Here is an 18,291-nt window from a genome sequence, read left to right on the forward strand (position 1 = left end):
TCCATTTTAAAAACTTTATTAGTGACACAAGCTCTTAATACAGACTGTCAAATACAGTATGAATTTTACAGGCTGTCAAGTACAGCCAGAATTCTGATTATCCTCCATATTAAATCTCTGGGTGAAGGCTGTCTGGAACAGTAGGTAGTCAGAACCAGATTTTCATATCCTTTACTATTCTGCCTCCACCACTATCTCACTCCATCCACAGAAGTCATTGAGATTCTTCATGAGAGTTACTCAGTGCGAGTAAGAACCAGACATGTAGTATTACGTTTCCCTCTGCCATGAGGAACAAAGGGAGAAACCAAGAGAAACTGGGAAATTCAGCACATCCACAGATCACAGGACACTGTCAGCTTCAGCTCTGCAGCACAGGTACTAGAGTCCAGCTGCTCTTTGCTACCTGTTTCCCTGAAGGCCCTACAATATCTAGTTCATGGAAATTAATGCCACTCCATGCAGCATTAGCTTATGATTTGCTCCTGTGGTCACTTTTGGAGTGCTGATGGAGAAAAAGAGAAGTAGAAACTGGGTGCCATTGCAGAAATGCACTTGTGCTAATCTCAAATTCCTATTTATTTAACCCTTGCTGAGTCTCCTGGGCTTCCTTTCCCTATCTTGTAGTAAGATATAGCCCTGAGTGCAAGGTGAGTTGCATTAAGATCTTTGTTCATGAAAGTCTTGATACAAAAAGCAGATAACAATGTAGGTGCTTGTTGCGACGTTTGATATATTTTTTTAAGCGGCAGTACAGCCGTTGTTCAAAATTTAGATAATTTATTAGCAGAAGCCCATGATGAGATGATGCATCTTTCAATCTGTCATCTTTTATATGCCTATGGTTGACCTATGATTTCTCATCAGCAATTTGCTCAAGGATATACATTATACAGCCAACTTAAGAAGGCTGAGGATAACCAAAAACACCCATTACATTCCAGAATGCCTAAATGCATTCGTTGCAATGTTACAAACTAATGTTTGCGCATATCTAGAGAACTCTTCTGAGATTTACAGGCACTATGTGGAGATTATGTGCAAAAGTTTGCAGACTTTTTTGGCATTGCTATTAAGTTCATATGAAATATATTTCTTACAAATATAAAGCATCCTTTCCCCCTCAGAACTTAAGAAAATTACCCACAAAAAAAAGTTTCAAAAGGTATAATAAAATGATTGGCTAGGAAAACAAACAAAACAAATTGAAACCATTCCTGGAAAAAAATGTGTGTAAAACCTCCAACAAATACCACTGTACAAAACCACCTAAAATAAATGCATGCATTTGCATCAGCTTTTGTTCTTCAGGAGTAATTATTCACCAGCAGAAAGATGACTTTTTACACTATATGCCAATAACCTGAAAGGGAAAATCCAGAAAAGAAAAATTCAGTGAACTATGACAAAAAGAAATTCAACTTGGAAAAACATAAGCTAATTTCTCTAAGGAGAATAATACAAAACAGGTGTTCAGTGAGAGAAAGAAACCTGGGAAGAAGTAATACCAGAGTGATTTAGGTATGAACATTTGCAATATAATACTGCAATAAAAGTCCAAGTAATGCAGTCCTGCAAATGCAGAAATAGTGAAACATTTTTTTTTGAGAAATCCTGGCTCCACTGAAGTTTGACTAAAGCCGTATATTGGAGATTTTACTCTATGTGACCTACATACAAAATATTGTGCTTTCTTCTTGGCAAACAAACACCACAAAGTCAAACAGGTTGGAGAGGAGCAACAAACATGATTAGGAATTTGAGGAACTATGTTTTGAGGAAATAGTTATACATACCCACCATATAATTAAAAAATGACTAAGAGTTCATATAATTCCCACACATTTTAAGGATGTAAATTAACAAAGAAAAAATAATGCACGATGGTACAAACTGTAAGAATAAAAAGATTCAGACAGCAACAGTTCAGACTGAATATCTTTAATTTTGTGATTGATCTTAATTAGTCAAAATGGTCTCAGAAGGCTAGCAGGAGAAGTGTCATGACTTGGAATATTCAAAATTAAACTACTACATAGCTCTACAAAATTAAGTGCAGCAAGCAGCTCTGAACTTGTGCGTGAACTAAAAGAACCATCAGACCTCTTTTGTCTAGAATTTCCTAATGTCGAGTCTTTTAAATAGTGTTTGTTTTCTTGTGAACTAGATTTTGGTTCCAATTAGGTTTTTAACTCATTAGCAATCATTCCTAAGAGGCTTGGTTAAAAAGAAAATCTCACCCAATAATGTTAGCGTTTAGCTTGTTTTTTGTCTCTCAGATTTTCCGCTGGAGGACTGCTCCTTCGTCTAAATGGGGGAAAAAGTCCAACACATGAATTAGCTGTAGTTAACCGTTTTGCAATAAACACCAAAGCACTCTGACAGTGATAATGACAGCTTCTAAATGATCTGCGTCTGAGGCAAATTCTGTCAGCAGGAGTAGGAAGAAAAAAAAAGGCTAAAATTGTTAATCATAACTTCTTTTGTGTTCATTTCTGCTTCTTCACATTTCATATTTTACTTCAGCATCTGGGCCTGATTTCCCCACTCTCTCTGAGTGCAGACAGAAGTTACATTTGTTGCATGATCGGCCCCCTAAAAGCACTCTATAGCCATGCCATGGCATACATGCATGGCTACAGAGTGCTTTTAAAAAAGTGGATCACGCAACTAATTAATCCTCATCAAATGCAGGATTAGTTGAAGGTGCTCCACTTTGGAGTGCCTTAGAGAACTTGTGTTCCCTAGAGTTAATCTGTCTCAAATGGAGCTGGGTTGATGCAGCCCAGCCCTGCCCCGCCTCGGGAGCTGTCTACAGGAAGGGAGGGGGGAGGGGGGCAGGGAGAACTTGTCCAGTTCTAGACACACACTTCATAAGTAATTATTTTTTTCTTCGCTAGATTCATTTTGAATATATATTTACATACAAGGAGGGGTTTTTTTAATTTGATTTATTAAAACATATGTGGCCAAAAAGGAAAGAAGAGGAAAAGGTGTCTGGAAAGCATTTTATGTTCCTTTTTAGAACTGAGAATTTTGCATTGCAGCCATTTCATCTGTCAACTTAGACCAGTTTTTCAAAACAGTTACTGCATTTACTCATGGCAGTCTGATTTGAAAGTTGTAGCAGAGGATCAAAGGACCTAGAAGTAGTTTGTCTCAAGAGGGCATAAAGGAAAATGATGAGACTGAATACAGGAGGCAAGAGAAACTCCAAGATAGAAATAGAAAAAAGAGTGGAATCACAAGTGGAAACACAAAGTGATGAGATAAGGGGTCAGTGCTAGACAAGGACAGAGATGTTAGGCAGGGCAGAGTCTTAAAGAGCACAGAAGGCAAGGGTGAGGAACCTGGGTGTCATGAGGAATGACACTCACAGACCACATCCACCTGGCCTGCTACAGGAGATTTAACCTTCTATGAATGGACCCTTTTAGGCTAAGGCATAATGACAACCCCTGATATAAGTGAGTACATCTCACTCATACATACTTACAGAAATAGATCAGGTTGGATCTACTATTTCATAACTCATCACCCAAATTCTAGAGTCCAGACAATGAATCTAAATTCAAATTCCCCATTTCCACATTCATAGATACAGCAACTCAGTACTGTGCACATTATAACTGGTTTCTACCTTTTGGGTATCTCTAGGTTTCCCGTCATCTTTTGTGGTGGTTTTCGTGGTCGTAGGTTTCTTTCCACTTTTGTCCTACACTCAAAAGAAAAAAAAAAAGTCACAATTACAAATTGATCAGATGAGAAGAGGAATCCCCCTGCCCAGCCACCTCACTCCAAAGATCAGGGAATCAGTGATAACTTATCCTGGACTCTTGGAAGCAGAAACAAATAGAGAAAAAAATAAGTTGCCTTCCTGAGGCAAGCGGAGGTGAAAATTTTTGGGCCTCATCCTGGTTTAGTGCAGGGGAGCCTCATGGTAGCAGAAAGCATGGGGGGCAGAGCCACAATCCTCTGGCCCTTCATCCATCAGTGAATAAGTGCTGTTTGTTTAGATATTTTAATAAGAGAAACTGTGGTTAAATGGGTCAGGCTAGATGATCCTGGGAACACGGTCATGAAAATATTGCCACCAACTGCTAAGAGATTCTGAGGGAGCCTAAAAACCAACCAACAATTCTTTTGTTGAAAAGAGGAAAAAAAGGGTTTATGAAGAGGAAACAAAACAGGATATACTGTCAAGTAGTGATGAGAACTGATAAATAAGGATTTATAGTTCAGGAATATAGTTCCACTTAATTGTAATCAGCAAAGTTGCAGGCTGAACTGTTATAGCAAAGAAAAATCTACTGTTCATTCTCTTACAGTGGTGTGGGAATCCAAAGAGAACACCCCCAGTGCTGTAAAGGATATAGCTAAATACTATGCATCTCATGAATGACTAAACAGAGAAATGTAAAGTTGATTTAGTCAGAAGGGATTTTTGGAAATAGTAATACCATCCTATCATGGAACTGCATTTGTTTATCCTCTTCAGTTTAGCTGAGCATTTCTTATTATTAAGAAATAATATGGGTTAAATATGAGTAGACACCAGGCTGGGTCAGAATTCAAAAGACAGAGTTCTGACTCTACTTTATTCTTCCTGCCTGGGAGTGCCTGTCCTGTCATGCTCCTAATATGGCACCTCTCCACTGCTGCCAGTTTCCAGTTGGATCACAAGCTAGAAACAAGCAGTGGAGGCATTTTATCCGGTAGCCAGTAGTGAGGCAGGGAAGAACTGGCATGAGGTCAGCAGCAGGGAAGGGAGACAGTGCTTCAGCTACATCAAGTCAGTGCAAAATGAGGCTTTCTACCCACTCAGCTGAGACTCTAAACCAGTGATTCCCAACAAGGGTGCCAGGATACCCTGGGGTGCTGCCAGGTCCTTGGAAGGGTGCTATGAGGTATGTGAAGATAAGCAAGTTGTGAAGAGATAAGCAGATAAAATTAAATTCAGGCTCAAGATTGTTCCTGCCTGAATGATCCCCCATACCCACAGCACATCCCCTTTGCAAGGAGATAAGCACTGTAATATCAATTAGATAGGGTGCCACTCAATTCACAAAAGCTATGAAGGGGTTGCCTTGAGGTCAAAAAGGCCAAAAACCACTGCTCTAAATTAAGGGTTTCTTTTAGTACTGGACAAGGGAGCTCGAAGAAGTTATTTGCTGCCTTCCTCTTACCATTACAAATAGGAGCATAGGACATACAGTAGGCACTGAAGTCATGAAGACTCATTTAGCTAGCACTGAGAACTTCAAGAAATCCTAACAGTTCAGGAATTTTAGCATGTATAGCCACTCGCTTCTCGCAGGGGGCTCTAGTTACAAAGCTCAACCATTTCAAACTGTATCAGGTTTTTAAATAATAGTTCACAGAGCGTGTCTTAGTCATATAAGTTTTATTGGGCACAGTTTATGACAGCAACACTGGGTAGGGAGGTGGAGGAGGGGAAGCAGGAAGGAAGTACTATTTGACTGCTTTTTTCTGAATGCCAGATTAAATTAAATCCCGTCACTTGCATTCTTCCACACCTCTAACACAGCCACTCTTGTGCCATAGCATATCGCTACGTCACAGCAGTGCTTGCAGCAATAAAGACAAAACAGCTCTCTGTCTTCCGAGGACATTTTTCTCCACTCAACCTATACAAATATTACTAATGAAATTCCCTCCTTCTCTCACTGCTCTGAGCACGTCTACCCCTCTCAAAACTACCTATTGCATAGTTCCTCTAGCTCCTTCTGAATCAAGGTCAGAGACGCAATGTGATAGGCGAGTGGCTTGGACAGCAGTGCCACATGGGACAGTGTCAATGGATATGGTAATTTTTGTGCCCCTCAGGGATGACACCCAAGGCCAATGCCCCCGTCGCCCTCCTTCATTACATTACTGAAGTGCAGATGCCTCTAAGGGCCCATACAGTTCTGCTCTTATTTCCTGCCAATCTTCCTTCTTTCTCCAAGAAGGAAAACTTAACAACCTTTCTGGATATTTTTTAACCAGATATATAATCAGACTAGTACTATATCTTGATAGTACCCTTTAAAATTACACATTGCCAATAAAAGAACAGGAGAAGTATTTCTAAAAGCCAAATAAAACCAGTACAAAAAAGGATAAAAACCCACATGCAAAACAGATAATTTTATAAGTCACTAGTGAGAGAATGTCCTACCTCTGAGTGTTGTAGTTTGGCAGGTGGTTTTGAGCAGGCATCAAAGTCCCCTGACAGGGCATCAATAGCTGCAGAATCATCTGCAGGCTTCTGCAACAAAATTACCATCACTCAAAGTACGGAAAGCAAAGAATTCAAAGGATTCTAAAACTATCAAATATAGCAAAATCAAGACAAACAAGTCACACTGTTGCACAGTCCACAGCCATATTTTTAGGCAGCACGGTTCTGTTCCCCATGTAAATACTACAACCTCTAATCCTGTGCCCAACATTTTAAAAAAGAACTATATTTAAAGCAGCCTGGTAGTAGTCTGTACGGCCAGACATATTATAGAAGCTGTGTACCTTACAGACCTTATTGTGGAGCAGCTAAAGCATAGTAACCGTTCCATGAGTCTGTTCCCATCCCAAAATGAGTGAGAATTAAACTGGGAGTGCAAATGAGTACCAAATTAATGAAGACAAAGTCATTGTGAGTTATATTCTGCTTGCTGCATGAATGGAAGAGTCAGTCCTCACCCCAGCCATACGATTCACCTGGGACAGTTGCTGGCAGATATCCAAAAAAGTGATGCTATTTTGAAGTCAGCAGGAGTTAACTGCTTGGAACTTTTTGAAAATCAAGTTACAGATGTAAGTCTAAATCAGTTTTAAATGGTCCAGATTTTAAAATCTTGGGCCCCATATATTTGTTATACCTGGAGCTGATAATGCTGTTTAGTTCCAAGTTCCAGACTGCACAGGCAACATTGACTCTGTATTTTCATAACTTTGGAGCAATGAATGTTAAAACCTTTGAACACTGGGTTTTTGGGATTGTGCATTAGGGCTGTGTGAAGCTTTGGGTGCTGATTCAATTCGAAGGAGAGTCAGCCCAATTTGTTGGCTGTATCTCCGAATCTGAATCGCATCAGGGGACCAATGAAAAGGTCTGCATCATCAATTTGAAGCTTTCCGAATCGATTTGGAAAAGATTTGGAGAGCTTTGGCGATTTGGGCAGTCCCTGTTGGCTGCAGCAGGGAGCTGGAGCTGGACTCCATGCTGGTAAGTGAGGGGTGGGGGAGTGGGGACTGGAGGAGGGGACCATGGGGGGACCCCTGCCAGGTCCCATCCCCTGCCTGCCTACCCCCCACCACCGAGCACTCCCTGACCACTCTCCCAACCTCCGCCATGGCTGCCCTGCCCACCCCAGGCCCTGGTTGTTTAAAAAAGCCCCTGCTCACGGAGTGCTGCCGGGGGGGGGCCGATCCTCACTACCTCCTACTGCCCCACGCTGCGTAGGGGGCTCTGCCACGAGGCCCCAACCCCCACCCGCTCTCCCAGCCCCCGCCATGGCTGCCCCGCCTGCCCCAGCTCCCAGCACTTTAAAAAAACAAACCAAAAACCCCACACTCACTGGCTTCTGCACTGGCCTCAGGGCTTCTGGGGGCTCGTAGAAGAGACCCCCATGCAGCATGGGGCAGTGGGGGGCAGCAGGGATCGCGCCCCCGCCTGGCAGGAGCTGGTGAGTCTGGGGATTTGGTTCTCTTTTTTTTTTTTTTTTTCAAAGGGCCAGAAGCAGGGGTGGGCGGGGCAGCCATAGGGCAGCTGGGAGAGCAGGCAGGGGTCAATGGGCTCATGGCAGAGCCCCCCCACGTGGTGTGGGGCAGTGAGGGGGCAAGGATTGCCCCCCCTCCCGCTAGGCAGCAGCTGGTGAGTGTGGGCTTTTTCTTAAAAAGCCAGGAGCTGGGGCAGGCTGGGCAGCCATCGAGAGCGGGCAGGGGATGGGACCTGTGCGGTTCGGAGATTTGGCTGATTGAGCAGCAGCCAAATCTCTGAATCAGATTCAGCCAAATTGAATCACTGTCCCCCGAATCGGCCAAATCCAAATTGAATACTAGCCACTTCGCACAGGCCTATTGTATATGTTTGTAACATGTATACTATAAAGTGCTATGCATTTGGAGGACTTCACTTTCAATATTTCTTCATCTATTCAATAGCATTTAAAGAGATTTGAACCATATAATGCCTTAAAATGAAAGATAACATTGCTAAGATCAGCATTCAGTTATGAGCACAGTCAGGATGGGGTCAATGCAGAACAAAACAGTAATGACTTTTACCTTTGGTTCTTTGGGTTCCACGTCCTCTTTTGACATTGGTTTTACTGGTTTACCCTTTAAAGGAAGAAGATATATACAATAAATGCAAACCAGTGAATCTTTACTTCAAAGTGATAAACTGGAAAAATAAAATAGGCTTTACACAGGTCATCATTTAAAAGATATAAATTTGCAACATTTAAGGCACTGAGCTGTCCCTAGTCACTTAATTTCTACTGTTTGAGAGTAAAGGCACTTTATAATCTGTTTATCATGTTAATGTGAGATGCCCTGCAATCTCAGGGATCCTCCATTTTAATTACTTTCTGAGAATATACAGCATATTGTTTGTTAGTCACAGACAACTTACTCCATTATCTCCAATGTTCACTCACATTATTCAATTACTAGGGGAAGCTGACCTATATATACATAAACTTGTATTAAGACAGTCAAGGATAAGTTCAAAACAAACAAGCAAAAAGCTGGTGAAGTATCTGTTCTACATACCTGTTCATTTGAGTCCAAAAGCTCTCTATACTCGGGAGGAATTGTATCATCTCTTTCTCCAGGTTTGTCTATGTGTTCAGATGTAGCCTTTTCCTACAAGCATGAAACAAACATTACTATTCCTTCATTGTTACTGTAGAATCTAACTACAACAGCTGGTATTCATTACAGTTGCTTGTATAATAGTATATCATGTAATAGATGGCCCACATGAATTGAAACTTGGGACCAAATTTATTAGTTAGGAGGATCTTAAGAGTCACTATTTCAGTATCAAGTGAAATATTTCTGTATGAGAACAACAGCACTTTTAAACTCTACAGTTTCAGGATCAGTACAATCAGCTATATTTCTGGTTAACTGTGAAACTTGCACTTAGTGCCTAAAGCTTTAAAAACTGCTATCCCTCGACAAATATACAATTGTAATAAGTAAAAAAGGCCTAACATGATGATAGATGCTACTTATTTAAAGTAAGTTTTCAGCTCTGCTTTCAGGATCATACCTGTTTACTAAAAGTTCCATATTTGATACCTCTGTTTTAGAACCCATCCACAGGCTGCCCTCATTTAAACCAAAAGGCTGACATTACAATACCGTAGCTTTGGGCTGCTGCTCCTTGAACATGGTCAGAATGGATAAAAAAGCTTCTTAACAGCCAAATGCCACAATGAAGTAAAAGTGGCCTCTCAGAAAGCAGCCTGAACTGTCTGTAGCCAGATATGGGTTTTTTGTTTATAAACTTAAATATGCTGAAGAGGATATGGTATCACAGGTTCCTGAACACCATATGTAAAATGGAAGTGGGCATTCAATAATGTACTGTGAATAGAAGTCTACAGTTATCTTTGAATGTTGTTCTAATTTCTGTGTATAGTATACAAACATGGAAGATGCTGAATTTCAGCTGATTTTGGATTTTAAACTTCACTGCAGAACAACAAGGAAGTTTTGTTGGGTTTTTTTTTGCCTCCCTACCTACCATCTGACACCTTCAGGGAAGGAATTCTACCTGATCAACACATCAAAGAGCTACTCAACATAGCTCACAAAGACACTCTCATGGACCTAGAGGGACAGACTTCCATCTCCAGCTCCCTCTGTGCAAAATGAAGTTTATTTCCAACCTATGGGGACTTTTTACCATCTTGTACCATCTACACTTTTCCCAGAGCTTGATGAAGGGACTTTGATCCCAAAAGCTCGCAGAGAAGGACAATTTTCTTGCCATTTTCCAGTTGGTCTAATAAAAGGTATCATTTTGGAACCAAGAGTTCTAGTTTTTAGTATACAAATATGACCTTTGAAATAGATATGAATGTGTTCTTCAGCATCTGCAAATTTATAATCAAAATATTAGTGACGATGACAGAAAACCTAATCTGGTAACATTTCTTTTATGCCTAAAAAGTAATACAGGAGTTAAACACACATGAACCACAATAGAAACACAACTGGAAGGGACCTTTTGGATCATCAAGTCCTACCCCCTGCTCTGGCAGGTGGCCAGATTTATATAATCCTTTGGATCAACTGTTTACAGTCTTACTTAAAACTAGTCAGTTTTCCTCAATTACTCCTACTAAAAGACGGTTTCATAATCTCACTGCTCTAATGGTTAGGATGCTTATTCTTATTTCCAGCCCAAATTTATTCATGGCTACTTTATACACATTTGTCCTTGTGTCAATACTGTTCTTTTAACTTTGATGCTCTTTACCTTTCCCTGGTGTTTATGTTAACATTATGTACAGATACAACTTTTTCTTCAGGCTTGGCGTATAGCAGAATTTTCCATTGTTCTCTCCTGACCACTTTTGGCCAATGGGGGAAAAAAGAGAGCAGGAGGAGCACCATAGGATAAAATATCCGCCGACATATCTATCAAAATATTATTACAAAATAAAGACTCAACAGGTGAACAAGGGGGTAAAAAGTCTTACAGAAAAAAATAGAACTCAGTAGTAAGAAAGACCACCTGCTCCCACCACCACTAAAAACAGCAACAAAATTCAAAACTGGAATAGCTGTATGTGATTTTTTTTTTAATTTCATCTTTAGTAGCTTCCTGATGGATTTCCTCTTTGTGGAGCAATAAATGCAATTTAACATCCAAAAAACTGAAGAAGTCACTTTAGAAAAAAAGACTCGAAAAGAAAGCTGTAATATACTGGTAGTTGTTGAAGTGGTTGTAAAAGGTTTAAAAGATAACATGAATTGGTTAATTAAACTGTAACTGAATAAAAACATGCAAAATTTAAAGTCAATTCACATGACTGAAAATGGTATACCATTCTCTCTCCTATGTACACACATTGTAATACTTCAATAAAAAAGGTATCAAGATAAGCAGATGTCCCAGTTTTTTTCTGACACCACACGTTTCAGAATATCTTTCATTACCTTTACTTTATCTACGATGGGCTTGTTTTCATCAGGGTCAGGCTCTCTTTGTCCCAGTGAATCAGAGAGGAGATCTAGGGCTTTGTCTAGCTCCTTTCCACCCTAGCAAAATAAATATGTTACAGAAAACAAATATGTTGCCAAAAATAACACTAAAGCAGGGCTTGTTAACTTTTTTAAACACTGAAAAATCTATTCTGCTTCCATAATATCACAAACAAAGTTAACTTCAGTGAAACAACAACATACAGAGGGTTACTGAGAGTGTCTACATGAGACACTGATTGGGCAGTCATTACTGCAGTCATTCAGTACTTGCTTATACAAATACTAAATGAGTGCGCAGTAACCAGGAATTACTGTGCAGTAGTGTCGCTGAATGAGTTTTTTCACATTGCTAACAGTGCAGTAGCCCGAGACTACTGTGCAGTAGCATCGTGTCATGATTTCTGCCATGCAGGGCTACTGTGCAGTCAGTGTTTCATGTAGACACGGCCCGGGTGTTAAGAATTAGGGAGGGAATGATTTAGGAGTAGAAGGTGAAATAGTAATTTTTTTTTGCTTTCTGTTGCTGCAAGTAAAATTGATACTGATCTATTGGTGACAAATTGAAAAAGATTAACTTTACTAACAGGAGCCACATTATTCTACCAAGGTCACAATCAGCTGCTAAGCAAGTGCCAGCTGAATGTTTCCATGGGCACAGTTTCTCATTAACATTTTAAACTTTATTTTCCAGAAAGTGCTGTCACTTGCTTGCTTGTATAGATTTTAGCCACTGAAACATCAACTTCTCCCACTAATCTTTTTTAGTCGGGCATAAGCCAGAAGAGTTCCCACATTCCGTTGTAACAGCAAACGGAAACAGAAGGGGGAGCTTTCCCTGCATTGACAAAGGTGAGAAGTTTGTGCAAAAGCACTTTGCATCCAAGCCAAAGATAGTTTTCCCTTTACTTGTAACAGAAAAGGGGAGTTCAACCTTCACTTGCAATTTTGTTTCAGACAAGCCACACCAAATAAATAAATAATAACTTATTAATATTAGTAATGGTAGTAAGCACATGGTTCCTTAGGGATACACCATGCAAATCTAGCTTATTTCTCCCTCTTTGTCAACTAAATTCTGCTAGATGTAACAGACCCCATTATGGTGCATATACATGCTACAAAAATAGACATGAATGTGTGTCCTTATTATGGCGAAGGCTAGTCACAAACCCATCAGAAAATCTCTTCCGACTCACAACAGAAATGGGGGCATACCCAGAGGCTATAACTGGGTCTTCCTTTATGCACGTCTTGACTCGTAAATCTTAGGCTGTAAAGTTTTCCTTCAGGTTTTTGGAAGAACCAGAAGAGGCCTCTGGAAATTACACACCATTTTTTGTTGGTGACCAGGAGCTTCTAATAACATCAAAATCGAATCTGGGACATTCAGCTGAAACTGTACCTAACATCTAGAGCCTAGAATTCTTTTCTACAGAAAAATTAGCTTGCTAGCCAGTCTTAAAAGGTAAAGAGTTTAATTTTACAGTAGGCTTCATGATTAAAAACTTTTCTAATCAGATCACTTTTTCCTTCCTTGATTAGGTTTTAATACAAATATCCTCATCATTTAAAAACTTGCATGCTGCTTACTTGAGGAGCAGGTGGAGGAGCAGCTGAGTGCACTGCAGAAGCTGCAGTAAAGGAAACAGCATCTTCAGTAGGTGCAGCAGAAGATTTTTTAACCTCCATTGCTTCCTAAAATAAAAAGAAACATGATGATCTGCGAACAGCACTAAAAAAAGAAAACAGACACTAGAAATCACAGCTCTACGGCAGGCAACATTTTTCCTCCTGGTAGTGTCCTTTAAGACTGCAATTTTATAACATTATACCTATTTCAGTCCAACTTATTTTATTTATAAGAGTCCTTAATGTCTCTCAATTTGTCTAGGTGTTTTAAAGTTCTATATCTCTGAAGTAACTTGCTTAAGTACACCCAGCAGTACAACTAAGGGAGGGCAAAAGGAGCACCTGCTCCAAGCATCGAGTTAGGAAGGACACCAAATTCCCCCCCTTCTCAAACTCCACAGAGTTTACATCCTGGTAGCATTTCCATGCTGGTATATTCAAGAGTCCCCAGCTTCTGCTTTAAGATCAACAGTGGTGCTGTCAGCTAGGGACTATTTTTAGGAGGTCCTGGCATAGGTAAGACTGCAGCCTTCCTCCCCACCTCCCTCCCCAACAACCTCAAAACCTGCATGCTGCACCCCACCCCACCCTACATGCACAGAAGTGTGCATCCTTCAACCCGCAGAGTTTGCCCAACTCTGCTCATTATGGCACTGAGCTGGCCTAAGGAATCCAGACATTTCCCAGGCGAAATCCTGGCCACAAAGTCAAAAGGCAAAAATTGCAATGTCTATTATCGCAGAGATTTTTCCAAGTAATCACTAAGGTTCTCGCATAACCATTTAAGTAAAAACAAACAAACAAATCTGATTTTTTCTTATTATTTAGGAAAGTCTGGGTCTCTGTTCTTTCAAAATTCATTGTTAAAAAAATTGACAAAATCCAAATTACTTAATTTGAATAACTGTAAATCAAGTGCTTTCAAATATCTTACTTTTGAAGTGGTTATTGGTGCAGACTGTACAGTTGTTGCTGCAGAACAGGAAAATCCCTCTGACAATGCATCAAGGAGATCACTTTCACTCATGGGCTACAGTTGAAAAGGAACAAAATCACAAATGTAACCCTTTTGTCCTTTAAAATCTGCTGCTTACTCAGATCATAAAGATCATAGCTGACTCTTAAAGCACAGATTGGGAAATGTTTTGTTCCCTGTTTAACGTATACCAAATGGAATAGTAAAGGACTGTCTAAATCTTTACTCATTTACCTTAGGTTTTTCTTGAGGTTTTGGCATGAGTGGTTTTCCATCTTTATCCTGCAGGAATGGGAAAGGAAAAAACACTCCTCTGTTTATAATACAGTATGTTATGACCATGAAACACAAGGCTTGGATAACAGTAGTTGTAATAAACAATGGTTAAATTATATATATATAGTGTATATATACACGTGTGTAATATATATATTACACAACTAATTTACCTAACAAGAACCTCTGCAATTTACTAGTGAAGTCACAAAGACAAATAATGCTGCAGCAGTTTAAAGTAAAATCTTGCACATGTTCATTCTTTCTCAATTTATAAATAAAAGCCTAATCTGGAGCCCTATATCATCACTCCAGGACCCAGAGTCCTTCTCATGCAACAGCTCGGTAACACAAGTTGTGAAGGCCTTGGTCACATGCTTCCAACTGTCTCCTTGTCAATATCAGTCCTTGATGAAACTTGTAAAAAACCCATCTGCTCCAATGGCATTGTCCAGATGTAACTAACTGATTTTAACAGAGTTCTTTTAAAACAAGCAATAATGAAATCCAGTTCACATTACCTAAGATTATTCATATTTGGGTGCCACAAGGTAAGCTATATAGGACCAAATTTTCTTTTAAATAAAAACTGCCTAATGTTCAGATATGCTGATGAATTAAAAATCTTAATGAATACATGGGTTTTTTTTAATATTTAAAAAATGCCCAAAGCAACAAAGTCATTTCAAATATGAACTGCAGGTGTAGCTACATCCATACACACCTATAAACAGAGACAAAGGAGCACATTACAAGATATTACCTTGACTTCAGTTAATCTGTAGTCAGGAGGGATTGTTTCTTCATCTTCACCCAGTTTTTCTCGTTCTTCTTCTTTGGCTTTCTCCTAAGAGAAAACAGTGGGGCATCTCTCAACAGAAATGTCATAAGGCAGTGGTTTTCAACCCTTTTTTTCATGTATGGACTCCTAAAAAAATGTAGAATGGAGGTGCAAATCCCATAGAATTGTAAGCAGGGGTATTCACCTACTTTTGACTGATCATAGTCATCTTTTGCAGACCCCTTAGAATAGCCTGTGGACCCCAAGGGTCCACGGACCACAGGTCAAAAACCACTGTCATAAGGCTTGAAACATGGCACGTGAGCAGACTACTGATGTTGCAGCAACATTTTGATAGTACTGTAGTTATTAGGCAAAAATCTGATATTTCCTTTGGTGATTTTTAATTTATATCTAATACACCTGATTTTACACTCAGTTCCTTTAATGTAAATCAGGAGTACTCTATTTCTTACTATAGAGTTCAATTTTGTTTTAAAATTGACAGAAGCAAATAAGAGAGTAAGCATAAATCAGCAACAAATAGAGCATTATTCTCCTGGGACTTTGATCAGGAGCACTGGACTCCAGTATAATTTAAAGCTTCAAAGAAGCACGCTTAAGATTCAGTGTACACAAGCTCATGTTAAGGAGACAGCTGAGAGAGAAGGCAGGAGAGCCTTCCCCACTTCTCCTCTCCACTGGCTACCTTTGTCCATGATAATTACCATCTAGCCCAAAGTTTCCAAGTTTTAGAAGACAAAAAAATAATTCAGACTGCAAACTTGCATAGTTCCTAAAACAGACTGGACAGTTCTTTTTGATAATAAGCTGAACTATGTATTTTCTATGACAGCACACCTTTAATAAAAATAACTACTGTACATTGTGTTTCTAACTTTGTTGCCACATACAATATTAAGAGGCAGCTTAAACAATATGCCAGCCCAACATCTAAAGTTTAGTTCCTTTTGAAAAGACAACAGAACATTTCTGGGCAAGTTTTATATATGTTTCAGTTCTGCTTAAGGGTAGCTTTCAGAAACTAAATAAAGGCATTTTTTCATTTTTGTATCATTGTACTTATACATGGAATTAATAAAATTTGCAGTAATCAAGCCAGCCAAAACATGACTACTCTGGTCTAAGCTAGCATATGTCAACAGAAGCACATTTACAAAGTGCCTTTTCAAGGCCCAGCTCCTGTTTTACCTTCACTTTATCCACAGCAGGTTTACTTTCTTCTGGGTCAGGTTCTCTCTTTCCTAGACTACCAGACAATGCTTCAACTGCCTCATCTGGCACATGGCCAACCTGTAAAGACATATGTTATTGTGTGAGATGCAGCTGCAGTTTGATATTCCCCTGGCTTCAAAGTGACGTGTTCAGAAAGACGAGCTTGAATTTATCACCACACATTATAAACACAATCATCTTCATTTTACAACTAACACAGTATAGATAAAGTCCGCTGAGTGCCTCTGTCGACATTACATATATCAGTAATGAACAAGAACTAGTTTGAAACCCGTGCTCCAACTTTTTATGAAGCAGCAGTGAACTTTTACTTGAGCACCAATTCTAGTTCTCTCCAGATTACTCACTGAAGTTGTTGCTGATGGAGCTGAAGATTGCACTGTGCGCATGGCAGCACGCGGGACTTCTTCCTTTGTAGTCTTTGCAGGGGTCGAAACCGCAGGGGTCTTTGCAGGGGTCGAAACCTCAGGGGTCTTTGCAGGGGTCGAAACCACAGGGGTCTGATACAGACAAATACAGGGACCTTTAACTTGCTCAGAGAAAAGAGCAATGAAACCCTCCCTCTCCCACAAAAAATACAACAGAATATGATTGTTGCAAGACTATTTGAATGTAGTGAAAAATTAATAAGCAGAAGTATACATTTGAGTAAAACCTGCAGCCAAATGTTAAAAATATTTTAACTGTTGTCTGTGTATAAACAGTGTATGCAATACCACAGACAACATGAAAAATAATGTAGAACTAGCAAAAGAGGAACAAGTATTTCCAGGACAATATTATGAAAAACACTACAGATATTTTCTAAAAACCCGCCATCCTACAATTCTCTCTTCAGTGCCAGTGCAATATACACATTTAAAAGATCCCAGAAGACTTACGGCAGATGCATTAGTGGGATTAGTTGGTTTGGACTGTGCTGCAGGTGCTGCTGGACAGACAAATTCTTTCGAAAATTTATCAACGAGCTCAGAATCGCTCAAAGGCTGTAATTAAAAGGAAAGTGTAGTATAAACTAATTTATTTCTATCTTGAAAAAACAAGATAAAAGATACCTTGCAAAAACACACCAACTTCTCAGAAAGTAAACAAGCTTTCTCAGCCAACAACTGGGCAACCGTTCTGAATTTCAAAATATAGTGAGTATCCTAAATTAATCATGATCACTGTAAACAAAACTAAAAATATTCTCTCCATAATTCATAATTTACATTCTTATGAATAAAGGCGATTCTTACTGGAATAATAATCAAGGTACCTCACGAGGTAATCTTGTCCAGCCCCCTGCTCAAGGCAGGATCATCCCCGATTAAACCATCCCAGCCAAGTGTCTGTCTAAACAGCTCTTGTAAACTTCCAAGGAATGTTCTTTAGTAGTCTTTTCCAATGCTTGAACACCCTCATTGTCAAAAAATTGACCCCAGGGTACACAAGGAGTTGGCGAGCATCATAGCCCAACCTCTAGCACGGATCTTTGAAAACTCTTGGCGCTCTGGTGTAGTGCCTGAAGACTGGAAGAAGGCCAATGTGGTGCCTATCTTCAAGAAAGGGAGGAAAGTGTATCCAGCTAACTATAGGCCCATCAGCCTGACTTCTATCCCGGGGAAGATCTTAGAAAAGTTTATTAAAGAGTCCATCCTTAATGGACTGGTCGATGCCAACATCTTAAGGGATAGCCAGCATGGGTTTGTCACGGGTAGGTCTTGCTTGACCAATCTCATTTCCTTCTATGACCAGGCGACCTATCACCTGGACAAGGGAGAAGAGATTGATGTCATATATCTTGACTTCAAAAAAGCCTTCAATCTGGTATCCCATGATCACCTCTTGGTGAAACTGGCCAACTGTCGCCTTGGGTCCACCACAATCCACTGGCTGGAAAATAGGCTCTGTGGTCGTACCCAGAGGGTAGTAATTGATGGAAGTCACTCATCATGGTGTCCTGTGACCAGTGGGGTCCCCCAAGGCTCTGTCCTTGGACCCATATTATTCAACATCTTCATTAATGATGTGGACACTGGAGTCAGAAGCGGACTGGCCAAGTTCGCCGATGACACCAAACTTTGGGGCAAAGCATCCACACCAGAAGACAGGCGGGTGATCCAGGCTGACCTGGACAGGCTCAGCAAGTGGGCGGACGAGA

The 18,291-nt window shown here is 40.0% G+C and overlaps 1 protein-coding gene across 8 annotated transcripts in view; it reads right to left on the minus strand.

The window, feature by feature from the left end:
- CAST (calpastatin) overlaps positions 1-18,291 on the minus strand; it is an 83,805-nt gene continuing 65,514 nt past the window's right edge. For 7 of the 8 annotated variants that reach the window (XM_059724998.1, XM_059725003.1, XM_059725001.1 and 4 more), the window contains 14 exons: positions 17,030-17,134; positions 16,496-16,648; positions 16,104-16,205; positions 14,874-14,957; positions 14,069-14,116; positions 13,793-13,888; positions 12,820-12,924; positions 11,182-11,283; positions 8,779-8,871; positions 8,290-8,343; positions 6,182-6,271; positions 3,641-3,720; positions 2,241-2,307; positions 1-1,363 (listed from right to left, as the gene is read on the minus strand). In XM_059724998.1, the coding sequence (XP_059580981.1) occupies positions 2,250-2,307; positions 3,641-3,720; positions 6,182-6,271; positions 8,290-8,343; positions 8,779-8,871; positions 11,182-11,283; positions 12,820-12,924; positions 13,793-13,888; positions 14,069-14,116; positions 14,874-14,957; positions 16,104-16,205; positions 16,496-16,648; positions 17,030-17,134 (1,170 nt within the window). In that variant the 3' untranslated portion in view covers positions 1-1,363; positions 2,241-2,249. The remainder of the gene's footprint in view (positions 1,364-2,240; positions 2,308-3,640; positions 3,721-6,181; positions 6,272-8,289; positions 8,344-8,778; positions 8,872-11,181; positions 11,284-12,819; positions 12,925-13,792; positions 13,889-14,068; positions 14,117-14,873; positions 14,958-16,103; positions 16,206-16,495; positions 16,649-17,029; positions 17,135-18,291) is intronic. The other variant, XM_059724999.1, reaches the window with a different exon arrangement.

This window comes from Alligator mississippiensis, chromosome 3, assembly GCF_030867095.1.
Source record: "Alligator mississippiensis isolate rAllMis1 chromosome 3, rAllMis1, whole genome shotgun sequence".
Taxonomy (NCBI): domain Eukaryota; kingdom Metazoa; phylum Chordata; order Crocodylia; family Alligatoridae; genus Alligator; species Alligator mississippiensis.